The 27,421-nt window shown below is 58.5% G+C and overlaps 1 protein-coding gene across 1 annotated transcript in view; it reads right to left on the bottom strand.

Annotated features, from left to right (window-relative positions):
• Positions 1-4,173: 4,173 nt before the first annotated feature.
• DIDO1 (death inducer-obliterator 1) overlaps positions 4,174-27,421 on the bottom strand; it is a 31,385-nt gene continuing 8,137 nt past the window's right edge. The window contains exons 7-16 of the mRNA XM_032878827.1: positions 19,686-20,142; positions 19,405-19,564; positions 18,380-18,496; positions 18,145-18,249; positions 17,800-17,935; positions 16,890-17,415; positions 16,321-16,474; positions 15,573-15,662; positions 14,542-14,737; positions 4,174-7,233 (exon numbers count right to left, since the gene is read on the bottom strand). Of these exons, the coding sequence (XP_032734718.1) occupies positions 4,187-7,233; positions 14,542-14,737; positions 15,573-15,662; positions 16,321-16,474; positions 16,890-17,415; positions 17,800-17,935; positions 18,145-18,249; positions 18,380-18,496; positions 19,405-19,564; positions 19,686-20,142 (4,988 nt within the window). The 3' untranslated portion in view covers positions 4,174-4,186. The remainder of the gene's footprint in view (positions 7,234-14,541; positions 14,738-15,572; positions 15,663-16,320; positions 16,475-16,889; positions 17,416-17,799; positions 17,936-18,144; positions 18,250-18,379; positions 18,497-19,404; positions 19,565-19,685; positions 20,143-27,421) is intronic.

The raw sequence follows: 27,421 nt of genomic DNA, 5'->3' as shown, positions 1-27,421 counted from the left end.
CGTGCTGGGGCCGTCCTGGGGGCGGTGCTGGGGGCGGGTTTGGGGGCGGTGCTGGGGGCGCTGCGGTGCTCGGGGCCGAGCTGGGGGCGGTGCTGAGGTCAGTGCTCGGGTGGGAGGTTCTTGCTGGGGGTGGTGCGGTGCTCTGTGCCGAACTATGGGGTCGGATCTGGGGGCCTCGCTGGGGTCGGTTCTGGGGGCCGCGCTGGGGGGTTGGCGTTTAGCCGGAGACGTCCCTGGTCGGAAACTGGCGAGTCTTACCGGGGATGGCCTGGTTGCTCCTGCCCTTCCTGCGGCGGCGCGTGTTTGTGCCGGGGCCTGACCCGCCGCGCTGACCCACGCTGTGTCCATGGTGGCTCAGCCCCTGCGAGTTCACCGGCTGTCTGCGATTTGTGGCGTTGCCCTAGGGGCGGCCGTGTGGCACTGCCCGCAGCTAACAACGTGGAACCAGAAGCTGTGAACAGCGCGCAGGCGGGGCAGGTGAGGCCCTGCGAGGCTCTGCGGGGATGAGGTGATGCCTGCCGAGGCAGCCTTCTTGCAGCCACGAGGACCGGCTGTCGGTGACACCAAGGCCACTCGGCCCCTTGCGACTGCCTGCCTCTAGGTTTGCGTGAGGCACACAGACAAAGCTCTGTTTAAAATCTGTTCGTTGGGCATTTCCTAAATGTTTTCCCTGGTGATGCAGCCGTCAGCATCAGCACCACAAGCACAGAAAAAAGGGGCCAGAGATACCACCAGGAATGCTTGTTTCTGGATGACCGCATCCCCCCACCCCGCGGGCTGTATCTTGGTTTACTTAATACCCTACTTTGATTTCCTCTTCTCCTGAGTGGACACTTAGGACCCCAGAGACCTACAGGGAGCATTCATTCTCCGCCAACTACAAGGACATGAACATTTTGAACAATGCGGAAAAACACAAATAATGCTTTTGATGAATACTTGATGCCTTTGGGAATCATCCAGGATAAGACAAATGAAAAAAAAAACATATAAGAATGTGTAGAATCCCAGGGGCGCCTGGGGGGCTCAGTGGGTTAAAGCCTCTGCCTCCGGCTCAGGTGATGATCTCAGGGTGCTGGGATCGAGCCCCGCATCTGACTCTCTGCTCATCAGGAAGCCTGCTTCCTCCTCTCTCTCTCTCTCTCTCTGCCTCTCTGCCTACTCGTGATCTCTGTTTGTCAAATAAATAGAATCTTAAAAAAAAAAAAAAGTATAGAATCCCAATTTTGTGAAAGAAAAACAGGGGAAGAAGATTCAAGGAAACAGACAAATGTTACCAACAGTTACTGCTGGGTTTCAAGTCACAGGGCCTCTCAGTGCTCCTGTTCCCCCCCCAGAGTCCTACGGTAAGTGCATACCACAGGCCTCACAGGGAGACCCAGAAGCCCGGGGGCGGAGGTCCCCCTTCCCTCCTTCCCCTCCAAGGCCCTCAGTTGCGCTTGTCCATAGGGGCCTGTGCTTGTCTGGCCTCTGCTCAGGGCCCCTTCAAGAGCAGTCCCTGCGGGCCTCACCCCCTACCCGGCACTGCCTCTAGGCGGGTCCCTGGACTAGTGGGGTGGGGGGTGGAGCTGGGGAGGGTGTCCAGTCTCTTCAGTGTTGTCGCCGTGGAGGCCCAGCCTCTCCCAGCACTCTGGTGAACGAGCTCCTTTCATGCTGCCTTACAGCCGCCTCTGCACCGTGCAGCCCAGCCGGCAAAGCACCAGGACGAGGGGCCACAGCCTGGTGGCACCCCAGCAGGTGACACAGTGGCTTTCGGGTCCCAGGGACTGCCCTGCCTGGCCACGTCCTCGAGCAGGACCCCTCGCTAGTCGGGCTTCTGGAGAGCCACACACAGCTCGTGGGTCCCCGACTGTGGGCGACACTGGCTGCACGGGGTCGCAGGTTGGAGGGCTGACGGACGCGACAGATGGCAGGGTGAGGACGGCGCTGCCTGGTGCTGCAGGGAGGGCTACGTGGAGCCTCTGGAAGACGGGCTTTGGGGTGAACACGAGGCCAAGCGTCTGAGTAGATGATGGACCAAGGATTTTAGAATGGGACCCAGTTTTCCGACATTTCGGGGAGACCCCTCTGGCGGCAGCCCGCCGGCCCAAGGGCTCATGGCTCCAGGGCGCCATGCTCGGCACTCCTCAGCGTCTGTCCTGCAGAGCTGGGCCCTCCGACCTGCAGGGTCTGGGTGGCCAGCAGCTCTCTGGAGAGCGGCCCTCCACGTGGTCAGGGCTGGCCCCTCAGGCTCCCCAGCAGGTTCCAGGGGCTTTTGTGGGCTGCCCCTGTGCCCCCGGGGTTGGCTGTGAGCTCCGCTGGGACGGGAGCCTGTCCTGCCGCAAGGGATGTCCTGGCTTCTGCCCACAGCGGAGTAGGGGGGCTCAAGTTGAGAAAGGGAAGTTCGGGCAAGGCGTCACCAGACTGAGGGCAGCTACGGGTAGCGTGTCGAGCTGCCTTCACCTTGCTCCAGCCGCGGCCGCGGGCAGGTTCCCGGAGCCCTGAGGGGTCCTCGTCAGCCTGCTGGCCGGGCCACCGCCACACACGCCGCCTCGCCACGTGCTCCCTGAGCAGCACTGGGCACGTCCAGCCACACGCTGAGGAGAAGGAGCTGCAGGGCGGGTCACCCAACTCGCGGCCGGACGTTGCCTGCTGCCTGAGGACACATGGTCGTGCCCCCCCGCACCGGTCTAGCCCCAGAGTCCCAGCGGGGAAGAGTGAGAGCACACAAGGGACAGAAAACCTTCTGTAGACGTTTATTCTACCTCGAGTAACAAAACCTATGGAGCCACATGTTTTAATGTACAGTGATATCATACTTTGCAATATAAAATACAATTTACAGAAATTTCTATCAAGTAAACCTAAAGAAACACACGTGATTTTTACATTTGTGTATTTAAATTAGAAAAATTTGTTTTACATGTAAAAAACCCTTCACATCATACAGATGTCGGAGCTTGACGCCGCTTCGATGCAATTTAACCTACTGACACCGGGTCTGGAACCGGTCACACGAGCCACCAAGTTCTCCGTATGCATTCTCATCGTTTGAACGTTTGTGCTAGAAAGTGAAAAATCCGTAGTGATGTACAATGGAAGAGACTCCAAAGAATGAATGAAATTCTCTAATTTTACACTTGCAAAAGTAAGTTTATGAAAATATAAAAAAATTATCAAAGTGTATTTATTTGTACAGTCAAATAAATTAGCAAGGGTTTCTCTGCTTCCTGCTTCAGAAGTATGTGACGATGTGCGACAAGGAGCAGCTTCCCCTCTGCTGTGGTCGAGTGACAGCGCGTCACCATCCTCCGTCTCAGACTGCACACAAGTATCGTCCCACTTTCAATGACAGACTTTACAACGCATCACGGACAGGGTAGCAGCCTGGGGCGGCGCGCTTTCCCTGGGCCGCGGGAAGGACTGTGGGGATGTCGCCTCACAAACGAAAGTGCTCCTGATTATGAAAATCAAAGTCAACCCCCACCCCCACCCCCGTTTTAAAGAACACTTAATTGGCTTCCTTTCTCGCTTTTTTTTAGGCTGGTAAAGGTTACACCTTTTTCAATAAATTGCTATTTAAAAAATGCAAAAGTTCCTACTAGGACAGATGTTGCTTTCAATCCTGTCTTTGAGAAAAAAAATGTATAAGGTGATATACAAAACCAGCAAAACTAAGAAATGTTTTGTTTCCTGGTTGAAATTTGTAATTCAAATTTCCTCGTGACAAAAGAAACACGCATTTGTAAAGCTCTGTCTTTGCGCACACCCCAGGGAGGAGCGCGGCCTTCTCCCCAGGCTTTGGTGCGAGCCGGCCTGCGACAGCAGCCTTCAGAAACAGATACAGAGCGGATCTCAGTACAGGTATGGCTCGAAGGTCCACGGAAATTCCCTTAAAATTTACTATAATCAAGTTACTGGAAAAGATAACTTTATAATCTGAAAAAGCAATATGCTTCTGTAGACACATTCCCATTTCAGTAATTTTAAATGGAAATACCGAGTTCTTAGTTTTTAAAAAGCATCTGAGTTGCAAAGACGTGAGATTTTGTAAGAAACCACTAGACACAACATTACAGTAATTTCTGAAGTCCGGGGTATTCTATTCTGCGTCCAAGTTCCCAGCTCAGCGCTCGCCACGACGCCCACGCCGGCGCTCCGGAGGGCGGCCGCGGGGAGACCCGGGCGGAGCAGCCGCCACCGGCCACTAGTTCTGCCCCGCGGGAGTGGCGGCCCGAGGGGCGTCCGCTTTCGGGTCCCGGGAGCCCTCCTTGCTTTTGCTGCGGTCCTTGCGCTCCCGGCCGTGCTCGCGGGTCCGGTCCCGGCCGCGCTCCCTGCTGCGAGACCGCTCCCGCTCCCGCCGGCGCTCCCGCTCCCGGTTCCTGCTGCGCTCGCGGCTGCGGCCCCACTCGGACGCCCGCTCCGGCTCCCGCCCCCGGTCCCTGTCGGCACCGCGCTCCCGACTCCGGTCCCACTCGCGGCCGGGGTCCTTGTCGCGGTGCCGGCCCCGCTCGTGGCCCCTTTCCCAGTCCCGCTCCCGGCTCCAGCGCCGCCCTCGCTCGCGCCGGCGCTCGTCCAGGGCCCTGCCGGGCCGGCCCTCGGGCGCGGCTTCGGGCTCATCCAGAGGCTTTTCTTTGGGCCCCGCTTCGAACCGCTCCCTCGACCGCCCTTCGAAGGCCGGGCTCCTGTAGTCGTGGCCCTTGCCCTCCCGGAACTCGGACTCAGGGCCCTGCGCCGGCGCCTCGTCCCAGCGCTCGGGCCTGTGTGGCGGCGGGTGACTGGGCAGCTCCAGCAGCGGCCGGGGGGCTGCCTTCAGCCCCGGCGCCGGTGGGCCCTGGAAGTGGAAGCGGGGGGGCGTGGGCTCGCTCTTCTCGGGAAAGGGCACAGACCCCCTCGGTCCGCCAAACGGGAGGGGTGTGGGCGCGCGGGGGTTGGCAAACCTGGGCGGAGAGCTCACCCTCTGCTCCTCGAACGGCTGAGGCTGAACCCCCCTGGGTCCTGGCATGAAATTTGGCGCTTGGCCTCTGGGTCCTTCAAACTGATTGGGATGTGGCCCCCTCGGGCCCACAAAGTGGCCGGGGGGGGGCCCTCTCTGACCGCCAAACTGAGAGGGAGGGGGACCCCCTCGGGGTCCTTTAAACTGGGACAGCAGAGGCCTTCTCTGGCCTCCAAACTGGAACGGCGCAGCAGCTCGACCTCCCACGAACTGGGCTTGGGCAGCTCCTTCAAACTGAGGGGCGGGGCCGGCCATCTCCTCGTAGGGGCCGTCCTGGAATTCTCTTTTCTCCCCGTGGGGGTCCTTTCGCTCCTCAAATTGGGGTGGTGCTGATCCTCTGGGCGCCCCAAGGTGGGAAGGGGAGGGACCCCTGCTGTCCCCATAGGGAGGGGGCCCATGTGGCCCTGAGAACAAGGAAGGGATGGGTCCCTTTTGGGCCCCGAATCTGGCCGGGGGAGGCCCTCGTGGCCCATCGCTATTAGAAACGATATTCTCTTCTGAAAGCGGAGGGGCTGGCACCCTTGGTCCTGGGAAACTGGGGCCATGAAGCCCCGATGTCCCAAACGTGCGTGGTGCTGGCTCACGCTGGCCCTGAGATGGGGGCAGAGAGGCTCCTCCTCTCTGTCCAGCTGAGGGGAACGCGGCGGCCCCCTCACCGGGTCTGCATGGCGGCTCTCTGTCTCCTTCGGCTTCAACCGCAGGGGGGTCCCCTTTTTCAGCAAACTGAGCATTTCTCGGATCCTCGTACTTTTCCTGAGCGGCACACACTGGAGCTGAGAAAGGGTCCCTCGCTCCCGGAGAGGGAAAACTCTGCGTGTCGCTCTGCAGAGGGAAGCCAGGCTGGAAGGCGGAGCTGGGGGGCGTGGGCAGCAGCACCCTGCGGGCAGGTCTGGGCGCGCTGCCTGAGCCCGCTGGGGTTGGGCCGCCGTCTGCCGGCGGTGCGGCCGGGCTCAGGGAGGGCTCGTGTTTGGGGCCATCTGGCTTGGCGGTCAGGGCAGCCTCTGCACCGTCCTCACGGGCTGCGGGGGGCCTGGAGCCGGCCTCACTCTCGCAGTGCTCTGCGGCTAGCCGCCGCGCCTGCCGCGGGTCCCGACTCTGCCGTGGGTCACAGCCGGGGCCTGCTGCGGGAGGGGCACCGGGGAGGGCGGCCGGGCGGCCCGTGGGCTGCTGCTCTTGCGGGAACAGCTCGGCCTGAGGCAGGGAGGCCTTTGGGGGTGGCGACATGAGTGCATCGGCCACGGAGAAGTGCGCCATGGAGACGCCCACGGCGGCCCTCTGCTGCCGCAGCGCCGCCTCCTGCTCCGCCACTTGCCTCTTCTGCTCCTCGATCTGCTTGTTGAGCTCCTCGATCATCTGCTGCTGCTCCACCAGAGAGGGGGCCGCCCCGGGGGCCACGGGCTCAGCGGGCCTGTCCGCCGCGCCGCCCTTCCCGTCCGCACACATCCGGTTGGGCAGGTCGTCGATGGCCACTGTGGCTTCTTCTAAAATGGTCTCATCCTCCGGGTCGTAGGCCACTTCTTCCCGCTCGGCGGTCTCGGGGGCCTTCTCCGCGTCGGGGCGCCTCCCTCGCTCCAGCTGAGCGCCAAAGGCTCTCTCGGGACCGTACTCCTCTTCGGGGTCGTAGGGTCGGTCATCTTCCTCGTCCTCCAGGGCTCGGTCTTTGGAGAACTGACCAAACTGCTCCACGATTGGATCCAGCAAAGGCGCCGCGGGCAGCCCGCCGTCCGCCTTGGCTTTGGGGCCTGGGTGGGAGGCCGGGGCCGACTCGGCGGCCTCTCTGGCAGGGGGGTCGAAAGACTTCTTCTTCCCGAACAGCGTCTGCAGGATGTGCTCCAGGGGTGAGGCTGTTTTGGAGGCAGAGGAATTGGCTGAAGGAGCAGCCGTCGGGAGAGCCGCTGCGGCGGGCGCTGCGGGGACGGTGCTCGGGGCTCCCGGTTTGAGCGAGGACAGTATTTTCAGCACGGATGACGAAGCAGACGCGGCAGGGGGCTCCGGCAGCGGGGGCGGCGGTGGAGGAGTCCCCGGGGGTGTGGTGCTCACAGCCATGTCCCCGGAGCCCACCTGGAACCTGGGGGGCTTCCTCTCGGACTGTGGGGCCACGGACACTTTGGGATACACCGAAACCTCTGTCTCTTCCTGGGTCTGAGGGCGGGTCCGCTTCTCCTCTACTTTATCTAATTCTCCCGCACCTGAAGGACGCTTTATTCTCTGGCAGATTACTAACCCAAGGATTATGTTGGGACGCGGCGACTCAAGACCTGAAAAACAAAAACGGTTGTGCACATTTTAGAATCTAACGTCAGCCTTTGCTCTTCAGGGGCAAACCCCACGGACAGCGGTAGTGGGCGCGTCTCGGCAGGCAGGAGGAAGGGACTCCCTGGCAAAGTAAAGTCAAGGGTTGGAAGACCTGAAGTGCTTGCTGCCAAAGACCGTGGGTCCGAGCCCACACTGACCGGCGGCCCGGCCCCCGCAGCACAACCACAGAGCCCAGGGCCCAGCTCCCGGGGTAAACTCACACCGACTGTCAGAAGTTACGCTACAGATCCAAACCTCAGATACAAAGCCGAAGTGACAGTGTGACAGAGGGCATGGGGAAGGCCATCATGCAACCGCCCGTCAACATCTGCTAAGCCCCAGGGCGTAAGGCACAGACGTACTAGGAGGACCTGCCACAAAATCGTAGCTGTGTTCTTTTGTTTGCCTCTTGCTAACGCATCAGAGAGGCAACAGGCCCGTCCCCTCTTAACTAAGGATTTGCACTACGTAAATGAAGCTGTAGGTTCGAAGCAGAGGGCCAGGCCTACAGCCTGGTTACGACGCTAACCTCCGCACACGCCATTAGGGAAGTTCAGCAGCTGCTGGCGTCCAGGTTCTGGTGAACGGGAAGGACCGGGCTGACTGAAGTGGCTGAAGTAAATGTTCTGGGTTTAGAGAGACGCTCCATTAACATTAACTTAACCAGATGCTCACAGTCTTTGCAAGCACAGGCCGGCGCTGAGACAAGCAGCCCAGAGTGTTCAGAAAACCAGCAGGGGACAACAGGCCACGCGGAAGACACTGCGGTTTCTGGGCACAGGACAGCTCTTAAACATAATCATTTCTTAAGTAAAAAGATTATTCCATTCTAAATCGCACATCTTTCCAGGAATGTTAGTATTTCAATAATGATTCTCTACCCCACACTCATAAATCCAGAATACCAAAAGAGGAACAAAAAAAACCCCAAGTCACAAAAGAGTAATTTTAGGGAGAAAGGATACACAAACAAAAATTTGTCAATAGTGAAAGATACTTAAAGTCAAATTGTATACACTCACTGATAAGCCAACGTCCCCGTAGTACACACCTATCTTTGCTGTATGTGCCACCTTTCACTTACTGAAAATCAGTACTGTCTTCCCATTCTTTCTGGTTTTAAAGATGATCACACGTGTCTTCAAACAGTTGTTTTCGGACATCATTATGTAATTCTAAAATGTCTACTAATCTTCCCAAATTCCAATAGAGCTGGGTTGACGCACGGAGCACACAAGGGTGGTAGATGGCCCATCCAGCCCCTGAGAGGCAAAGTCAGGTCTGAGCTGGGGAGACAGCCTCTGCGCACACAGCACGGTGCTACCCTCCCTCCCTCCCGTGTGGGAAGGGCCTCCCGCTTCACGGCTGTCAGAGTGGAAATGCCTGCGGAAGACCCCCACTCCTAACACCAGGACCTTCATGAGAGACCCCGCTTCCGGAATGTCCTCTCCCTGCCCCCCTCCCCGGTCCCCAATAAAAGCCACGTATCCAGGAAGGGAAGACGCTGGCACAGGAGGGAGTAGACACAGGAAGGCCAGGCAGCCCAGCCCGAGTGTCCTACCCAACTGTTTCTGCCCAGCAGACGTGAGGGGTAATCTATCACGTTTGTTTCCTAATTAACATGCGTTAACGATAGTTTCACTCAGAATGGCAGCTCTTTTACTGTAACAGCCATTTACGGAGAGTTGCATTGCTTACTCAGGTCATTTTGGGTACGATCAGTTGCTAAAATGGCCCTCGCGGCCCTTCTGGACCTGCCAGCCACGCTCGACGGCAGCTCCGGAAGCCTGGCTCTCCCCGAAGAACCTGACATCTGAGCCAAAGTGAAGCAATGTGCTCAGCCACATGGGTGGGTGGGTGTGAGCAAGGGCTGGGGAGTCTTGTGCAGGGGAGTCCTCAAGACCACACTCAAGGCAGAGCGCCATGCCACCTCCGGACACACCGTCAGGGCTCGGGGCTCGGGGCCAAGTCTCAGGCCAGTGAGCTGTGCGCGACAGCGAAGACCTTGTGTTAAACCCAGGAAGACCTGCTGTGCGGTTCTGGTGCCGTGTACCCTTCCATCCTAACCCCACGGTCTCCCGTGCTGGCTGGAGAAAACCACCGCTACACCCGGACCTCGGCCTCGCCCTGTAGACTCCAGCCTTGGCTGTCCTACTCATCACAGCCAAGACGGTGCTTACATTACTCCGCATTTGCGTTTGTTTTGAGAACAGCGAGCTCTCCGGACACAGGCAGCTAACGAAGTAGCTTTCGACCCTCGACCCTCACCTGCACAAATCCGCGAGTGACCTGTAAGCGATCTGTAAGAAGCTCCGACTCGTATCAGTGTTAGTTCTGAATTTTGCCAAGTATTTAAAATTCAGACTGGGTGGTCCCAAAAATGCATGTGTGTTTTGAAGCAGTCAGATCTTATCATCGGACTTGTGTGCGCGACTATCTGGAGTGTAACTGGCACGTTGGCAGTGACGGACGTCCGTGAAATAAGCAGCAGAATTCACTCATCTGTCTTGGGCCTTAGGATCCATCTCTACTGAGCTGGGGGTGTCCCCCAGACTTGACCATGCCCTCTACTGCCACAGGGCAGGCGGCAGGTAGGGTGACTGTGGCAAGGGCAATTGGGTGCCCGCCCCTGGGGAGGCAGTAGAGATCTGGCTCTCCTCCAGAACGTCCCCCTCGCAGCCAGGGCCCTCTGCAGGCCTGCCCACTGCCCAGCGCTCCCCTGGAGAGGAGAGGGTGTCCAAGAAGCTGCCGTGGCGGCGGTGGTGACCACACTGGCTGCGGTGTGGAGACCGAGGGCTCCAGCCCAGAGCATGGAGCTGCTTCTCTGCTTTCGCAAAATTCCTCCCTTTGTCCATTACTAGAAGCAGAGCTGCTTACTTACCCACTGCCCTTTTGAGGGTGGTTAGGTTTGCAATTCATAAAGCCGACGGAAACAAGCTACCAGGTGGGGGGGAGATTGCCACACGAGCTGAGCTGAGCACGCCGTCCTCCATTTCCAGAGGAGTGATCACTGGGAACAAGGGTGTCTGCACCCACCTGCTCCAAAATGCCGGAGCAAGAAGGTCTTCAGGGGGCACTGCATGTGTCGCACAAGCCTCCTTAGCTGTACGGAGGCATTCCTGAATTTTCTCTGTGGTAGAGGCATTCTCTAGCCTCAGTGTCCACAGCTAGAATCAGACCCGTACAGGAAAGTGGGTGGACCCAGGGACTGGGGTTGGGGACATCTGCACGGTCATGTCCACGGACTTCCCGACATAAGACCCAGACCAGGGTTGGGGTTCCTGCGTGCTGAGCAACAGGGAGGCCAGGGAAGTGAAGGGGCGGGAAGTACAGCCCTGGACGACCCCCACATACCTCAAGCCTGACACAGCACGGGACAAAACTGCTTGAAACCACCCGCAAGCGCACTCCTTACCCCCAACGCTATCTGGTACTCATTTTTTAAAATGAAAACTCTTCTCGTCTGAGTCCATCAGGACAAACTTCTCACTCCTGCTCAACAGAAAGTGTGTGGGAGTTAAGAGACCCTAATTCTGCAGGAGGACTTGCCTAGGAAGAGACGTGGCAAATACACGGGAGACACCATACACCTCCCCGACCCTCCACCACGACCACCGCACACACACGCACGCACTCTTCTCTTTCCAATTTTGAATTCCTAAGACCCGGAAAGAGCCACTGGGCTCAGCGCACTTTCCGGCCAAAGGGGAGCGCTGTGTGTCTTCGTCCGGGCTACGTGCCCAGAGCGGGTCGTGCTGGGTTACAACAGTAAGTGGAGACTTCCGTCCTCCCTCCCTGTGGGCCTGTGGCAGGTACCGAAGCTACCAGTTCAAATTCAAACAAACAGTGACCAGTTTCCAGGAAATACTTTTATTGATTTTGAAGGAGAAAGAGCGGTACATTGAATTCAATGCCTGCTTGACCGTGAGGACGTGTGCACAGCCCCGGATTCTTTCACACGCGCGCAGGAAAACCGAGGGGCGCTTACCTGAGGACACCGCACCTCACGGAAGTTGCCAGCTAGCTTAGAAAGCAGGCAGATGGGAACGGAGAAGATGGCACCGTGGGTTTCCAGGCTTCCAGGAAATCCCCCTCTGCACTAAGCTCCTGGCCCCAGACCCCCGGCACACACTCCTAGAAGCCCAACGCCATCACCAGGCGCTCGGGGCCGGGGCCTGCGCACTCCCGAGTCCCGCGGTCCAGCCCTGTTGGGGCGACAGGGGACCGTAAGATGAACGTCCAACGTCAGCTGGATCAGTAACTCGGGCTTTCCCGGGGTCTTCTGAAACTGGGCCGCCCGGTTATTAAGAATGACGTGTGTGACAGAACAAGACCGCCTGGCGTTTCCAGTGGACACATGCTGTGTATACGCACGGACAGAAACGTCCTTAGAGAAGCGGAGCGTGCTCTGGGTTGTTCTGACATGCTGCGTGGACACCCGGTGTGTAGGCCGGGAGCGGCCACGTGTGGACACACGCTCCGTGTTTACCGACGGAAGCGTGACGCTGGGGAAGGACGCGGCACTGGCCGAGGGGCAGGTGCACACGGAGTCCCCAGGTTAGGCGCCTTCTGTGTCCTGCTTCTCAAGCATGGTCAGCAGGAGTTTGGGGGAGAATCCCACGTGGACATCTACGGGGCCCGAGTCCAGGAGGTGAGGGCCCCTGTAGCTTGTCTCTAGGGATGGAGGGACCCTCCGCCAGCCGAGCTTCAGGGAGGGCGGGCGTGCCCTGTTGCGACAGGCTCGCCACCTCCACCCTAACCTCATCCTGCCTCCACAGCAGGCCGCCTGCCCAGAGGGGAGGCTCGCCGGAGCCAGAGCCCCGTGTCCACCGAGGCCTGTGCTCTGTGCGCTTGCACAAAGATGGAGCGTGACAGACAGGGGAGGTGCAGACCTGGGCACAACCAGTTACTGGGTGTGCGACCCCAGGCAAGTGCCAACTGTGGGCAGCGCGGGCCACCCCTGGGAGAAGGGGCTGCGGTGGGAGTCAAAGGTGCCCCCGCCAGGCTGCGGGCAGCGCTCGCCGGACGGCGCCTGCTCGAGTCCGCTGGCTGTTCTGCTGAGGGACGCCACCCCCGTCCCGGACCAGGCCTGTGCTTTCAAGGGATGCCACAGAGACCGACTCCGTGAGGACAGGGACCTCCATGACAGGAGAAACGGGCCCACGCCCAGCCTTCCAGATACGCGCACACACGACACGCCAGGACACGTGCCCTGCCTTCCACACATGCACACACACACACACACACCACGAAACCAGGACACACGAACACTTGGACCTAGAGAGCACCAAGTCCCGCTGCGGGTATGTGAAGCAGGTCAGGCAGAGAACCTGGCCGGGGCTCCAGGCTGTGTGGCTGGGGAACTGTGTAAGATACACACATGGGGACTAACGGTAATAACGGTATCAGGAAAACAAAAAAAATACATGCTAAATGGGGTTAGATTTAGAAACCCCTTAGACTAGAAAGTCTTTAAAAGCTTATGCGCAGAATCTCTCTCACTGTTTCGCAGGCCCCCCGCCCGGTCCTGTATTTACTGTGGACAGAAGTCTGTGGTCGTCTGGGTGCCCCTTCAGGTGGCGTGGGGGCTTCAGGAGTGCAGGTGGCCGTCACCAAGCGCGTCCGGGTGCCCAGTGCCCATCACGCTCAGCAGACCAGGCAGGTGCCCCCCCCACCCCCCGTCCCCATGTCACCCCAGAAGCGTTCGATGCGACCCCCGCCCTTCTGCTGGCTGGGCTGCCCCCACCGTGGCTCTGCTGGAGGGTCTCCTCGCCTGTCCACCGCGGGGAGCCCGCACCTGCCTCCACACCAAGCCCAGCTCCTGGCAGCCCTGCCCAGGCGGGGCCTCCACGCCGGCCTCCACCCTGCTCCCCAGGCAGCTCACCCGCTGCGGACCCTGCCGCTGAGACAGTGGGACGAGCCCTAGCCCGGCTCTAGGGAGGCTGCGAGAGTCACCCGCAGCTGTCACCAGGGGACCCTACGCTTCTGCTTACGCTACGTCGTGCACGCGAGCTTCTACGCTGGTGACCGACTGGAGGCTCCCCCCGGGCCCGAGAGGCCAGCTTCTTCGTCTTCACCCTCGGGCCCCGGGACGGTCATCCAGGGAGCGGCCCGCATGCTTCCCAGGGCTGCTCGCCGAGAACCTCCAGGGAGGGCCTTCCGCCACCCACTGGGGCGCCTCTTCACCGCAAGGGCTGGCGAGAGATGCCCTCAAGTCCTTGGCTTTTAAAATGTACCCGGCGTGAAGGAAACTCAACGCAGCAGCGTGCCAGCAGCTGACCCCGACTGCGGGCCCCAGCCCATACCACGGCAGGCCCGCCTGTGGCGCACAGGCACCAGCCGAGCATAGCTCAAGCGTTAACATGCCCCGGTCAGGACCCGGGATGTGCCCACGGGGGGCGCGCTCCGGCCCCACAGCCCTGCTGAGCTATAGCTCGGTGCGGGAAGTACGGCACGTGGCTGCGGCAGGAACGCTTGCCAGGACCGGTGACAGGGACACAGAGGAGCCAGCTCTAGGCAGTGCCACCAAGGGCCTGGGGTCCAGCCGCGGCTCTAGACCCAAGCGCTCCGAGAGCATTCACCATGTGTCAGACGCGGCGTCTCTCATGTGGTCTCCGTCCTCTGGGGACTTCGTGGCCGAGGAGGCACTTCAACGCGGCGTCTTCGACCCACTGCACAACTCAGCCACGTGGACCTCTCGGGGCTCAACAAGAGTCGGCCTCCTGCAGACCATGGCCCCCTGGAGTCACCCTCAACCCCTCGACAAGCCTGAGGGCTTTGTTTTTGTTAAAGCGCTAATCTGTGAGTGATCTTCTGAAACCACCACGTTCTAAGGAAGGAAAACACACGGACTAGCTTTCCTGTCTCCCCGGCCTGGCGAAGGCTCAGCCCCGAGCTCCACGGTAAGCACAGGCGACCCCCCAAGCCCACTGTGAGGATGACCTTCCTCTCTGGCGCTTTTCCTGCCTCCACTGACCCAACGCCGTGACCGGCTGGCTGGACACTGGATTTTCCCCTCTTCCTGTCCCTTTCCTAAGACAATTCATGCCAACGGTAAGGGTGTTTCTAGGGCCACTCTCTGGTATCCCAGAAGCCGAGTTCTACAGCCAGATGCGACGCCATCCACACGCCGTGCTCCTGCGGCTAGAAAGCCCCGGTTTGGGTGAGGTGGCAGATCTACGCATGCCAAGTCTGGCAGGACATGGTGTTGGGGGGAAAGGGTCGTGTGGGGTCCGGTGTGCCTAGTCACCCCTCAGAAAGCTGGTGCTTACCTGGGCCCTCGAAGGGCAAGAGCTTGGACGGAACGGGGTCCTTGGCACTCAGTGGGATCAGGTAGAGGTCCTTGACGTGCCTGCTGTTATTAGCTACAACGCCGAAGCGGCCACGGCTGCTAAAATAGGAGTAGAGAGAGATATAGGCCACCTCCTCCTCCTCGGTCGCCGGGTGGAAACGGATGAGACACAGCTCCTGCAACACAAACAGGACGAGCGCGCGTTGGCCTGTGGCTTCGTGGGGAAGGCACCGCTCCCATCTCCATGGAAACCTCAGAGGCCATCCGAAATGAGAAACGAGCATGTCTCGGCCTGTTCCCCACCATCCTGCTGTCCAGCACGCCAGGATGACGGAGTGGGAGGGATGGCGGGGACTCCGGCATCGGGATGCTGGACTCAGACCTTGGTTTTGGTGGGCATCTCTGGAAGACTGCCTCTACTCCTAGCCCCACTGTTCCCCAGAGAGCCCCGTCATCAGCTGCGGTGCTAGCCCAGAGCAGCCTCTGGCACGGAATGGGAGGACGCCAGTCCTGATCACCCGGCTGTGTGATCTACACACGAGCCCGGAGCGGCTCCACAACAGGAAAGCTCAACGAGACCAGAGGGTCCAAGCCCCGCGTGTGCCTGAGGAAAACCGCAGCCCTTCCCCACGCATGCACGCTCCGCTGCGGCTGCGTCTCAGGGGCTCGTGGCCCCCAGCTCGCCCCGGGCCAGGGCCTCCTGTGACCAGCCATTCCAGCACCTGCCGGCTCCCTCAGTCACAGGAACGATGGGGCGACACAGTGCCTGTATTACCCACTAACCTTGAACCACACACCCACTCACATAAATTCTAACAGAACTGCTGCCACAGGCCCACTCACACAGCCACCCCACTGCAGACGGAATCGTAAACATTTACCTGGCAATATTTAACAACTTATAGGCGGACGTTGCAGGCACCAACCCATCAAGATGGCAGGGGAAGGAGGAGCTGCATTTACACAAGACGCCTTCCTCCCCGGGCGCACAGATTAGACTACGGCAAGTACCTTAGATACAGAAGATTTGAGTTTGCCGACATAATCCCAAACTGTTCTGGGTGTGATCCTTCCGCCAATGTGAATCGTGTCCGGCAGGTCCTAAACAAAATGTACTTTGGTAAGTGACCCGGGAAACGACGTAGTCACTTCAAGGCACCAACTACCCGAGAGTGCAGCGGACCGCAACTCCTCCACCGAACATGCTAACGCCAGCGCCGGACGGCGCCCGGCCAGTACCCGGGATTCCGGCTCCCCCAGCGGGAGTGCAGCACGACGGCCTCCTGCCGGACGGGGGACCGTTCTGAGGAACATTTCTAGGTTATCGGCTGTGAACGTGGGCGCACAGCAGGGACTCAGACATGATCCGGAAGGGAGTGGCTTCTGCTCGCTGAGGTTGTAAGCGCTAGTGCTGTTCACACAGATTTTGGGAAAGCAAAGGGCTGTTGCGCGTACACACCAAGACAGTCACACGTGCCTCGCCACACCTTCAGCCGGGAACGCACACGCACACACACGGGCTCCACGCCCTCACTAAGCAGAAGCGGGAGGAGAGCGACCCCCGCTTTTTCATAAACGGCGGGACAGTTTTCATTCGAACCTCGCCCCGTCCAAACGGCTGAACCTGCTGACTCAGACAACAGGCTCTACCGCGCCTCCCCAGTGCTCACGCAGCCCGCCCTCTGCGGGAAGGGCAGCCCCCACCCGACCCCGGCCCTGGGCGGGACAGCGAGTGCACGCGCTCACGCTCGGTTCTGACCTCACTGAGATAGTCACAGCACCCAGACACGGGATACGCCTTAGTGACAAATTTTGCTACACTCTGCATGTTAATAAATCCTTTCCAAATGGTGCTGAGTCGAGACAAGAAGAGGGTTGTATCTCCTTCTGGAGGGGACCTTGACTCGGAGAGACTGTAAAACAAAACCACAGGAAACAGATCACTCTTTCTCCTCCGCTCAAACCATCTCCAAAATATGGAGACTTTACGGAACTGTAAGGGCAACAGTGAACCCCCTCGAGCTTGGGCTTTTCCAAACTGGCTACTTTCACCACAGTGCCAGACGTGCTGGTCGAGAGAGAGCAGACGGAACGCGCCATAGACCTGAACGGCCGTGGGGCCACACCTCGGTTTTCAAGACCTGTGTGCTTAAAGTAAGGGCCAGGCGTGCTAAAACCAGGCCTTCTCATGCCCATGCAAACTGCCAGAGTGAAGTGTGTCCCGGGGGGGGTGGGGGCTCAACTACAGGCTCACCCCCACGCCCCTCTTCTGTTAATCCACGGGAAACGTAACTCATGGCTTGCTCCCACTCCGCGTGTGGGACGCACCTGACGCGTTGGGCCGGTGGCACTGGCAGGAGGTATCTGGGCTCAGGGGACGAGGACGGCTTCGCTAGGATGGACTTGGGCACCGTCACTGAGGTCACAGCAGGCTTCAGGACGTCTTGTCGGGGTTCTGCTGGGTGGGCACCATCGGGGCGGGCTGCCGCAGGGGCCGTGACTGTACACGATCCGCTGGATGCAGTCCTGGGGTCTCGGCCAGACACCGTGACCGTGGTGAGCACTGCGCCCCCGCAGGTGGCCGGGCAGGAGGGACCCTCCAGGGCGGAGGGCTCCGGGCGGCTGTCTCCTGTTGCCTCGGGGAAGTACTTCCTCTCCGAGTGCGTGTGAGTGGCACCTTCCAGGTCCGGCTCAGAGGCATTTTCGAGCAGAGTTTCCGGCATCGCTTCATTAGCGGAGCCAAGGCCCGGCTCAGAGGGCGGAGGCTCGTACTGGGGCTTTGGCTCCTCCTTCTTGGAAGCAGACAACTTCTGTTTCTTTGGAGCTGGCTCATCCTCCGACGAGGGAACCTGACCTGGAGAACGTGAGGAAGACCCTCCTGAGAGGTCCCGCATTCAAGAGCGCAGTCGCCCCCGAGCAGACGACTCCTTGTGCGAATAAAAAAGCCCGATATCGTGAGGTGTTACTCGAGAGAGCGAGCACCGGTGAGAGGCGAGCACAAGGAGGGGGAGCGGCAGAGGCAGAGAGAAGCAGACGCCCTGCTGCGCAAGGAGCCCGACGCGGGGCGCGACGGCCGGCCCCGGATCGTGACCCGAGCCGAAGGCAGACGCCTCACTGGCAGAGCCCCCAGGCGCCCCCGAAAGCAACACCGCAGAGGCTAACTCCCTACACTTCGGGAACACGATCCAGTCAGGATCACGACGTGAGCAAAAGGAGGTGAGGCCCCGGCGGCGCGCACCTGTGCAGATCTTACAGTTGAGGTCGAACAGGTGAGCCCGGTGCTGGCCCGTGGTGTCCCTCAGCATGCTGCTGAAGACGTCCAGCAGGGGAGCAGCGCTCTGGTCCGGCACGGCCCTCACGGACTCCTGCTGCTCCTGTAGGGAAGAGGGGACAGCGAGCCGGTCACGCCTCCCTCGGTCTCCAGGGCAGCAGCACAGAAACGGCCCGAAGGCGGGGGAGGGCCGCTGCACGCGGTGCTCATTAGGAGCTCAGGGTCCTGCCCTGGAACCTGGACGACCTGAGCACACTGGGGGCAGGTCACTCTGACTCCGTTCCGGTTCCGTCCCGCGTCCCCAAGGCTTACGTCCGAGTCGGACACGGGTGGAGAATCCTCCATGTCGGGCACGGACTCCTGCTTCGCGGCGGTCTTCTTACTCTCGCTGGGCAGCTTATTTCTGGACTCCAGCACCTGATGTGAGGAGGACACGGAGCCTGAAAGCTCGTTCAGGAGGCCTCACTCATGCCTCGCCCATCAACCGAGGCCCTGGGGACCCAGGAAGGCCTGGCACCGAGCGCCCCGGGCCCCTCCCAGCACTCACGGGCTTGGCCGGCCGCTCCCTCCACGTGGAAAGCTCCTTAGACGCCAGCTCCTCTGGCTTCATTCTCACCAGTTTGGCCGAAGAGATCTCCTCCCGCAGAACGCGATGGAAGAGGCCCTGTAAACGAACACGTCTCGTTCACTCGTTCAAAACCTGCCGGTGTCCGTTTCTAAAACACCAGACACACCGCAAGACAGACACAGCAGCAAAAGCAGCCTCTGCTGGAGGCCCGGCGGCAGCAGGACAGAGGCCCGCGGGGGCCAGACAACACCGGCGCGTGTCAGCTAATTGCGCTTGTGTACCACGCGCCACCAACTCTGCCGAGAAGACCCCAGAGAACAAAATCCCCTCAAAAAGGTAGTTAGGGATAAAGGCAGTAAGAAATCACTTCTGCCGCAAGGTTACTATGGGGGCTGGGAAGTCAGGCTCCGCTCCTTAGCATGTGTAGCAGGTCGAGCGGCCACTGGAGAGGAGACCTGAAGACACGAGCCCTGGGCGGCAGGAGGAACCCACCCGGCAAGTGGCTAATGCTTTCCCGGGAACTCCCATTTCAACCGCGGCGGAAGAGCACTGCTCACCCACGGCTGCTAGGAAGACTGCTCCCTCCCCATGTGAGCACAGCCCCTGCCCACGTGGGAGCACCGACGTTGCTCTAACAAGGCCCAGACTGGCGGGCTCACTCAGCTGAGGGGATGGTATGAAGATGGGAAAGGCTGTCTGAAGCCCAAGTACGGAGACACTCCTACACTTAAGACTAAGACTAGGAATGTTACTCGGGAGCCAAGGAAACGGTAGGAACGTAACTTCACAGTCACGTTGAGAAGAGAAGCGGCTGGTGAGACCAGGCACGTCCCGAGAGCGTGTGTGTGAACCCGCACCCCTAGCCGAGGAGAGGTGTGGCGGCGGCCTTGTGGCTTGGGCGGCAGGACAAGAGCTTCCAGATGCTGTGTCCAGGGGAACACCGTGAGCTGCGGCCGGGAGACCCCACCGGCCCGCGGGCCCCGCTCTGGGCTGCCTGCACACACCTGGTTTTTGGGGTCCTTGAGGTTGAACATGATGCTGCGGTATCTGCTCTTGTAGCGGTTGTCGGTAACCTGGAACAGGTTAAACATCTCCTTCTCAATGTGCAGGGCGATCTTCCCAACTTCGCTTTCTGTCATGATTAAGTCGTCACTGTCATTGACTCTAGAAGGAACAAGAACAGTCCGCATGGGCCACTGTGCCCCCACGGTCCCCGAAGTGTGGCAGTCATGATGTGACCGCAATCCGCTGCTCTAACAGTGAGAAATCAAGGAGAACCACCCACCTTTTCCATAAAATCTCCTTCAAGGAGCGTCTGATATTTTGCCGGATTTGCGAATTTGGCTGCGACAGGGCAGGGTTCGAGGTTCCCAGGCGTCCTGGGGCTGGAGATGCCAAGGGCACGGAAGTGGTCCCCGGCTTCCTGACGGCCCCCACCAATGTGGCCGAGCTGGGGAGCTTTTTGGAAGCAGCAGCCCCAGATGCCAGGGCTGCCTGCTTGGAGGCAGGAGCGCTGCTGGAGGGCGTGGTTGAGAGCCAGGGCCGCTTGGGTCCAGGGCCCTTGAAACCCGAGGGTAACTTTTTGATGGCCACTTTGGCTGCCGCTGTGTTTGCGAAGGGCGGAGACTTCTTTGGAAGGAGATTTCTGGGTGAAGGTTGTCTGCCGCCTGCCGAGGGGCCCACAGGAGCCATTCTCTTGGGTGCCATGGTCCTCTCCTCTGCCCGCCTGTCCTCCTTCGTGGCTGCAAGAGACGCACACATACTTAGCGAGGCCGCACTACTGTGGGAGAGCAACTCTTAAATCCAGCAAAGAAATGTTACAGTGAAGGATTGCCAACAATATGCATGACCGTGACCTTCTTTCAGAAAAATATGCTTTGCTGCGTGTTAGGACATTAAACCTTCCACTTCAGCAACAAACCCTAGTTACCACAGGCTTAATTTAAATCATGAACACAGCATAAAAGCTGAAAGGCAAACTGTGTCAATAAAAAGATGTAGAAGATCACTTTCGTTAAGAGTTCAAGTGTCAATGGGGCGCCTGGGTGGCTCAGTGGGTTAAGCCGCTGCCTTTGGCTCAGGTCATGATCCCGGGGTCCTGGGATCGAGCCCCGCATCAGGGTCTCTGCACGGCAGGGAGCCTGCTTCCCTCTCTCTCTCTGCCTGCCTCTCTGCCTTCTTGTGATCTCTGCCTGTCAAATAAATAAATAAAATCTTAAAAAAAAAAAAAAAAAAAGAGTTCAAGTGTCGGGGCGCCTGGGTGGCTCAGTGGGTTAAAGCCTCTGCTTTCGGCTCAGGTCATGATCCCGGGGTCCTGGGATCAAGCCCTGCATCAGCGGGGAGCCTGCTTCCTCCTCTCTCTCTGCCTGCTTATGTCTGTCCAATACATAAAATCTTAAAAAAAAAAAAAAAGTTCAAGTGTCAAGTTTTTGTAAACGTGAATTTAGGAAATCTCAGGACAGGTCAGACACTTTCCCCTTAAACAGACGTCCACCTGTCCCTCTGCCCACTCTCGGGGCCTCGGGAGGGGGACCGCAGGGCCTGGGGCCGCATGCAGGTGCTTACCACTCTCGATCAAAGTCAAGTGGAAACGACACGGATAAAGAGGGAAAGCGGATGGGGGTTTGCGGCACGGGGACAGTCAGCCACTTGACACTCAAACAGAGAAAGGCCGTGTGACTGGCGTCCCCAAGGACAGCCCTCTGCTTGGACCTCATTTTGGGCAAGACAATAAATTAGTGCTTTTGGTCTAGGCAAGATTGCAGTTGAAAGCTACAAAGCCAAAACCCCTCAAGCTGCACAAAAGCCGACGTTGCCGGCACTTTTTCTTCACTGAGAGAGAAGACATGAAGGACCGATCATATCCACCCCGTACCAGACCATCATAATCAAGGTCTCCGGTGAGCAACAAGACAGTTCTGGGCCAGCGCTGCGGCTGCTGGGTCTTGGGGCTGGCCAGGCCTCCAGGGACACAGTGGGTCAGGGAGCCGGGGCCGCAGGGCACGCAGCAAGGCCACAGATACGGCCGCTGCTCCGCACACCAGAGGGACGGATCTGGAGGAGCCGAATGGCCAGAGAAGTGGGCCCAGCAAGTGGGCCAGGATGCCACATGGGGATGCCGTCTAGGGCCACAGTCAAGTCTCTGAAGGGACCTGGGGACAAACCGCCCCCTCCCCCCCCACCAGACACAGGCTCCTCCTGAACTTCGTGCGGAGCAGGGGGCCTCCTGACACCAATCCAGGGGCTTCGTCCCACGCTCCAGCGAGCCTTCGGTTTTACCCCGGGAAAAAAGTCATTCAATCACCAGTCACTGTTCTAATGAACAAGGGAGAAAGTCTCAAATCTGAGGGAAAAGAGGTGATCTTACCCACAGAGAAGCCTGACCCAACAAACAGCGCTCCTGAGGCTGCCACGGGACCCTGGCCATCTTGGCAGAGGGCCAGAGCCCCTGCTCTCGAGGTCCTCCTCCCCCCAGCAGCCGGCGAGGCCAGTGCTGCAGTGGGAGCTAAGAGCCCCGGCACCTCAAGTTCCCCCACTTTACAGGAGAAATAGAACCTCGTTTGCCCGTTGCCGACAGCAGCACCACTACAGGGTCCACACCTGGGGCACTGTTCCGAGTCCTTTGCCACCAGGCATCACTTCTGACTTTAAAATCCTGCACCTTCCGCTCACAACGCCCTCCAGTTTCGGGCCTCATGCCTGACCCTGCCCAACGTGGCCTGGCCTGTCTGCCAGAACCAGGGGCTTGCCGGCAGCTCAGCGCTGCCCCCCACCCCCAGGTGGGGTGTACCAGCGCCACATCACGCTTCTTGCCACCACCCATGCCCACGGTCTTCAGTGGCCACACCTCTAAAGGCCTCGTGCTCCTGGGGACGGGAGCTTGGAAAAAAGCACACGACGGAATGAGAAGCGTCTCACAAAGCAGACAACAGGCACTCGGCAGGGACGGTGGTCAGCAGGTTTCTCCTGGAGCACCTCATCACGTCGAGTGCACAGGCTGTGGACAGTACTGTACCCCAACACCTAGAAGCCAAGTTTCACCAGCTCAGATTGGCTACAAGTTCCACTCTGCCCGGGGGACTGCTGGTTTGGGGGTTAAATCAAATGGATGGAGATCCCTTTTCTTGCAGGAAGCCAGGGGAAGGGAAGGGTGGCACAGCAAGGACAAGGGGCCCAGGTGGCAAGGCCTACAGCACACAGACCTCGAGCAGAGGGAGGCAGCCGCCTGCCAGCAGCTGTGAACGAAGGAGAAGCCACTGGGAAAAGCGAGGCCCAGAACCATTTGGTCCCTGCCCTTCCCGAAGCCCATCTCTGCCAAGGGTGCTTTAAGAGCCGGCCTAGGGCACGTCCAGAAACCCCAGCAGAGGAGGGCACGTCCGGAACACCTGCGTCCATGACAGCTTAAGGTTCTTCAGACGGAAAAGTTAACGGTTAAAAGCACACGCTGCAAGGTGTCCCGGCCAGAACTGCCAGTGGTCTAACCAGCATTTCCCTACATACTCCGCAAAAAGCCAGGTCAAGACTACGTTTAGGATAGTCCCCAGATGTGATTAAAGTGACCTCTTGTCCACAAATGGTTCAACGGTAAATAAGCCCAATCTTTCACGGCACGTGACGGCTTTCCTTAGCCAACACATCGCTGCTTTACAGACTAGCTGTTACTCGTCACAGCCAACTTCTGCTACCCCTACCTGTGCTCTGGGAAGTATATCAACAGGTACAACTAGGCAAATAAGCAAATTATTAGCGCAACGTCCTGACGCTGAGGGGCTCCGCCAGCGAGCTGGACGTGACCCTCTTCCACTCTGAAACGTTCCAAACGTGCCGAAGGCCCAATCCGGCAAGTGCCGCGGATGCAGCTGCACTCGGTCCCCTTGCGAGCTGGCACTGCACTGGCTGCCGGCGACCGGCCCCGGACAGCGCCGCAGTGCCCGCACAGTGAGAACACACTAGTGTTTTTGAGTAGAGCTAAAATCCAGTTTGCAAATTCTTCACCTTAATTCACTTAATTAGACCATGTATTAATTTATAGGACAAGAAGTAATCGTGTAACCAGAAAAGCCTTAAGTCTAAAAAAGCAGACAAGGGTGTCTCCAGGGGACAGTTGATGCCCCCAAGCAGTGTAGGACTCTCTGGTCAGCAGAGAGGAGGGGCCCGAATCCCCCCGGAAGCTGCCCCGTGTGTGGGAGGCAGCCTGCGGGGACTGTGCCAAGCCTGTCACCCTGGCAGCAAAGCTTCCTGTAGCTCCCACGCTCTGGGGCCTGCTTGTGGGGAAGGGCAGTGCTGCCACAGCACCAGGACAGGCAGGACCTCGGCAGCTACAGGAGAAGCGGCCCCTATGGGTCGGGCCATCGCCCCAGATGGAGCGGACCGTGCTGGCTCTGGCCACTCGCCTGTAACGGAGATGAGCTCTTCTGGGTGCAGCCCAGCTGAGCGCAGCGGGTTAGCGTGGAGACTCTCTAACCAGCCCGCTTCCTGACGAGCCCGACTGGGGTCCTGTCCCAGTGCCAGGTTGCAGTGACGCGGCGGCATCGCTGGCCACTGGGTGGCACTGGTGGGCCTCCGTGGAGCCGGGAGCACAGGTCTCCACCGGAGGCAGTCGCAGCTGCCCAGGTGAGGCTCCGGCTGGCACAGCCCCAGCCCGGCAGCCCCAGACACCCACATGTAGGGACAACCCTTCACAGGGGCCGGTGGGAAACCCTCAGAGTAGCAGCAAGTTGCTTTAAACCGTTTGAGCTCTGGTCCTGCCCCAACTAGTACTAGTCTACCCTAAAACCCCCCAGATTAAAGTCCCACTGGTCTCACCGCTGAGAGTAACTGGCTGTAGAAGCCAGAAAAAGAAGAGTGAGTATCTGGTGCGACAAGGGTTCAAGCATGGGTGCATTCCACGGGGCAGGTGAGGCCCCAAAACTCAGCCCCTGCTTCCCACCGCCAGCCACCTCCGTGCGCCCCCTCATTCCCGCTGGGTCCCCAGTGCACCGGGCTGTGCATTCTGCTGGCTGGGACGGCAGCTCTACGCTCAACGAAGTTTCCCACTTCAATTCTGACCGGCATGATTTGTCCTGGCGTGAAAGTCAAATGAACAGTAGCGAGAGAGAACCATCCAGCTTTCTGTGCCTTTGCTTAAAATTTTTAAAGTGAGTTTTTTTTCTGGAAGCATAATCAAGTACCAATTTGCTGCTGCATCAAAAACCATGTATAATCCCCCAATTAACACTCAAGAAAGCCCAAGCTACGTCCTGACACTCTTCAGACCAGGCCTCGTCGTTATGTAGACCCCCAGGCACACTGTCTTGGCTTGGGCTCCACAAAAGCTTTTCGAGGCTTTTTTCTTCCTGATGTCCAGTATATGAGTGACTTACACCTTAGTGGAGAGAGGAACAGAACTCTCCACTTGTAAAACAAAAAAACCCCCAAGTCTATACCTGGAAGCAAAACCCCTTCCTCACTGTACAACAGCTCCACTCCCTGCATTCTGAAAACGAGCCCGAAGCCCGAGCCAGGCTGGAGGGGTAACCTACAGAAGAACCAGTCAGACCGTCCTTCCACACGAACCACGCAGACAAAATGGGACTGAGGCCGTGTGGGGAGACAGGTGGTCCTTCACTCTTCTCGACTACACCACTGGGATCCGGTGAGTGGCCCGCTGTCTGAGCGGGAGTGATGTGGGGCCTGAGACTCACTTGGGAGCGGAGCTGCTGCTTTCCCAAGAGCTCCCCAACCGGTTAACAGAACCATACTTTTAATAAGCTGAAATTAACCCGTTACCATTGTACCCAACTGTCTACCAGTTCATCCAACACGTACCTAGGGGGCTGAGGGCTTCTTAAAAGAGCTCACTGACCCTTCTACCCATCCCATGTCCCAAAGGGTCCTATTCCACAGAAAACCCCATGGCTGCTGGCCCTGTGCAGACCAGAGTTGGGGCCCTGCAGCAACTACCTCTGCGTGCTTCTGGCTGAGTTTCTCCAGGTTCTTGGCACGAAAAGAGGGCCCAGCCTTCATTCCAGGAAAACTTCTTTGGTTTGCAGAAGCAAATAATATAGCTCCGTGCAAGGGGATGCAACTTCACTTTAAGAATGCTACGACTTAATGCAAGTGCCCTGTAAAACTAGTGTGCCACATTGGAGGGGTTACGGGGGCATCGACACAGATGCCACCAAAGGGACTTCCCTATAGTATGTCTTTAGACATCATAGTAGAGCCACAGCTCCCCAAGGCCACGTGAAGTTCACTGGAGGGCAGGTGGAGGGAGCCAATCCTCCTGGAAACTTCCAGCGGCTGCTGCTCAACTACGGGGACAGCACTGGGCACTACTGGCAGTTTCATCTCCAGTGTTCAAGTCCGTGTATGTGGGAAACCTTTCCCTGACCTGATTTTCTAAACTTACCCAGTTTGTTTGTTTTGGTTCTGAGCTCACAAGACGTGGGGAGTCCAAAATACCTAAACGCCATCACGGAGCACCGAGGAAACCCCAGGTGCACAGCCAGCATTAAGGGTGGTCAAGCTGCCCCCTTTCTCAGTACAGGTTCTGGATTTCCCTCTTAACGGGGGGGGGGGACGGGACAGGGGGGACCTTGGTTCCGATGTACCAGGTCTGCTTTGTCCCTGACCATATTTTATTGCCAATGACGATCTGGAATAGGTTGAAAACGGCTCACGTAACTGATACAACCCTAACCGCTCACAGGTAAGGATGTACGTTTCTACGAGATACTCCCGGGTCCCAGCACCCCCTGCGTATTTATTACAGGAAACTTGTTTCCACTCAGAACTTCGGGAAGCGTGCCTCTGCAGCCGCTCGTTATCCCCGTGGCAATCCACGTTCTCCTTGTTCCATTCCACAAGCAGGTGGACCATCTGAGTGGCGTGCCCACGAACTTACAGGGGAAATGCTTCTATCCGCGGCAGACTGCTTTACCAGATCTGGTGAGTCTGGGAGTCCCAGTGGTTAGGGTTTTGCTTTCTCTCAAAGCTAAACGAACCTGTAGAAATCTCACTTTCCAGTCAAGATCTGTTCAGAATCCCAGTGTTTTTTTAAGTCCCCTAATGAGCCACTTAGGGGGTTCAGATACCAGGAATTGTGCCTATAAGCATCAGAACTCCATTTCCAAATGCTAACTCGTCAGGGACATTTTAGAAAAAATTTTTAGCCCTTTTCTCTTCATGCCTTGACAACAGGAAGTTGACCCAACATTGAAAAAGCACAGAAAAAAATAAGGTCATCGAAACAAGGACACGTGGTGACTTAGGGTAGTAGCAGATAAAGCGGCAGCGGGTTCTACATGTGAGCAGCAGCCGCGCAGAGACCAGTGAGAGCTGTGTTCTGTGAACCCCGTCACCTGGGACACAAAGCATCTGGGGGTCCTCTTGTGGGAGCAGAGTGAGCTTCCCAGTCCCCATCTGTTCCATGGGAGGTCTCCTCTCACCCTGTTCACGGACAGCTGTCACTCCCCCCGACCCAAGGTCAGCAGCAGTGGCCTGGGGGGGGGGGGGGGGGGGGGGGGGGGAAGTCTAGGGTACCTCCCGGGCAGTGTCCCTCCCTCAGCAGTGGGCACTGTGGAATGGGGGACATACCCACAGACTTAACATGTACCCAGGTCAATGTAGGAATGCTGCCTTCTAACAAAGGTCCCAGTACCAGCTGTACCCCAAATCTAGCCACCCCAACCCAGAAGATGCTCTGCAGCCAGCTGGAAAGGCAGGTCCTTGTGGGGACACAGGGTTCTGCTGTGTGTATGCGTGCTGCCTGACGCCCCACAACTGTGAGGTGATGGGTCTGGGGGAGGGGCGGAGACACGACTGCTACTCACCGAGGCTGAAGTCGCGTATTTTATCAATGACTGGAAGATGACAATTCTGGGATAACAAAAAAGGGTCAGAAGCAACTAGCTAAAAAATATGTCCCTTATGCGTGCTATCCACCTTGGGTATCCGCCGACTTTAATTGTGAGATGTGAGTGTGCTGAAAGGGCCGGCGGTCACCGGTCCCAGCTTTGTCTACTGGAGCAGCTCGCGCTT

Source organism: Lontra canadensis, unplaced genomic scaffold, assembly GCF_010015895.1.
Source record: "Lontra canadensis isolate GAN:19392208 unplaced genomic scaffold, GSC_riverotter_1.0 scaffold65, whole genome shotgun sequence".
Classification (NCBI taxonomy): Eukaryota; Metazoa; Chordata; class Mammalia; order Carnivora; family Mustelidae; genus Lontra; species Lontra canadensis.
The sequence above is the reverse complement of the archived record's forward strand: the minus strand, read 5'-3'. Positions and strand labels throughout refer to the sequence as shown.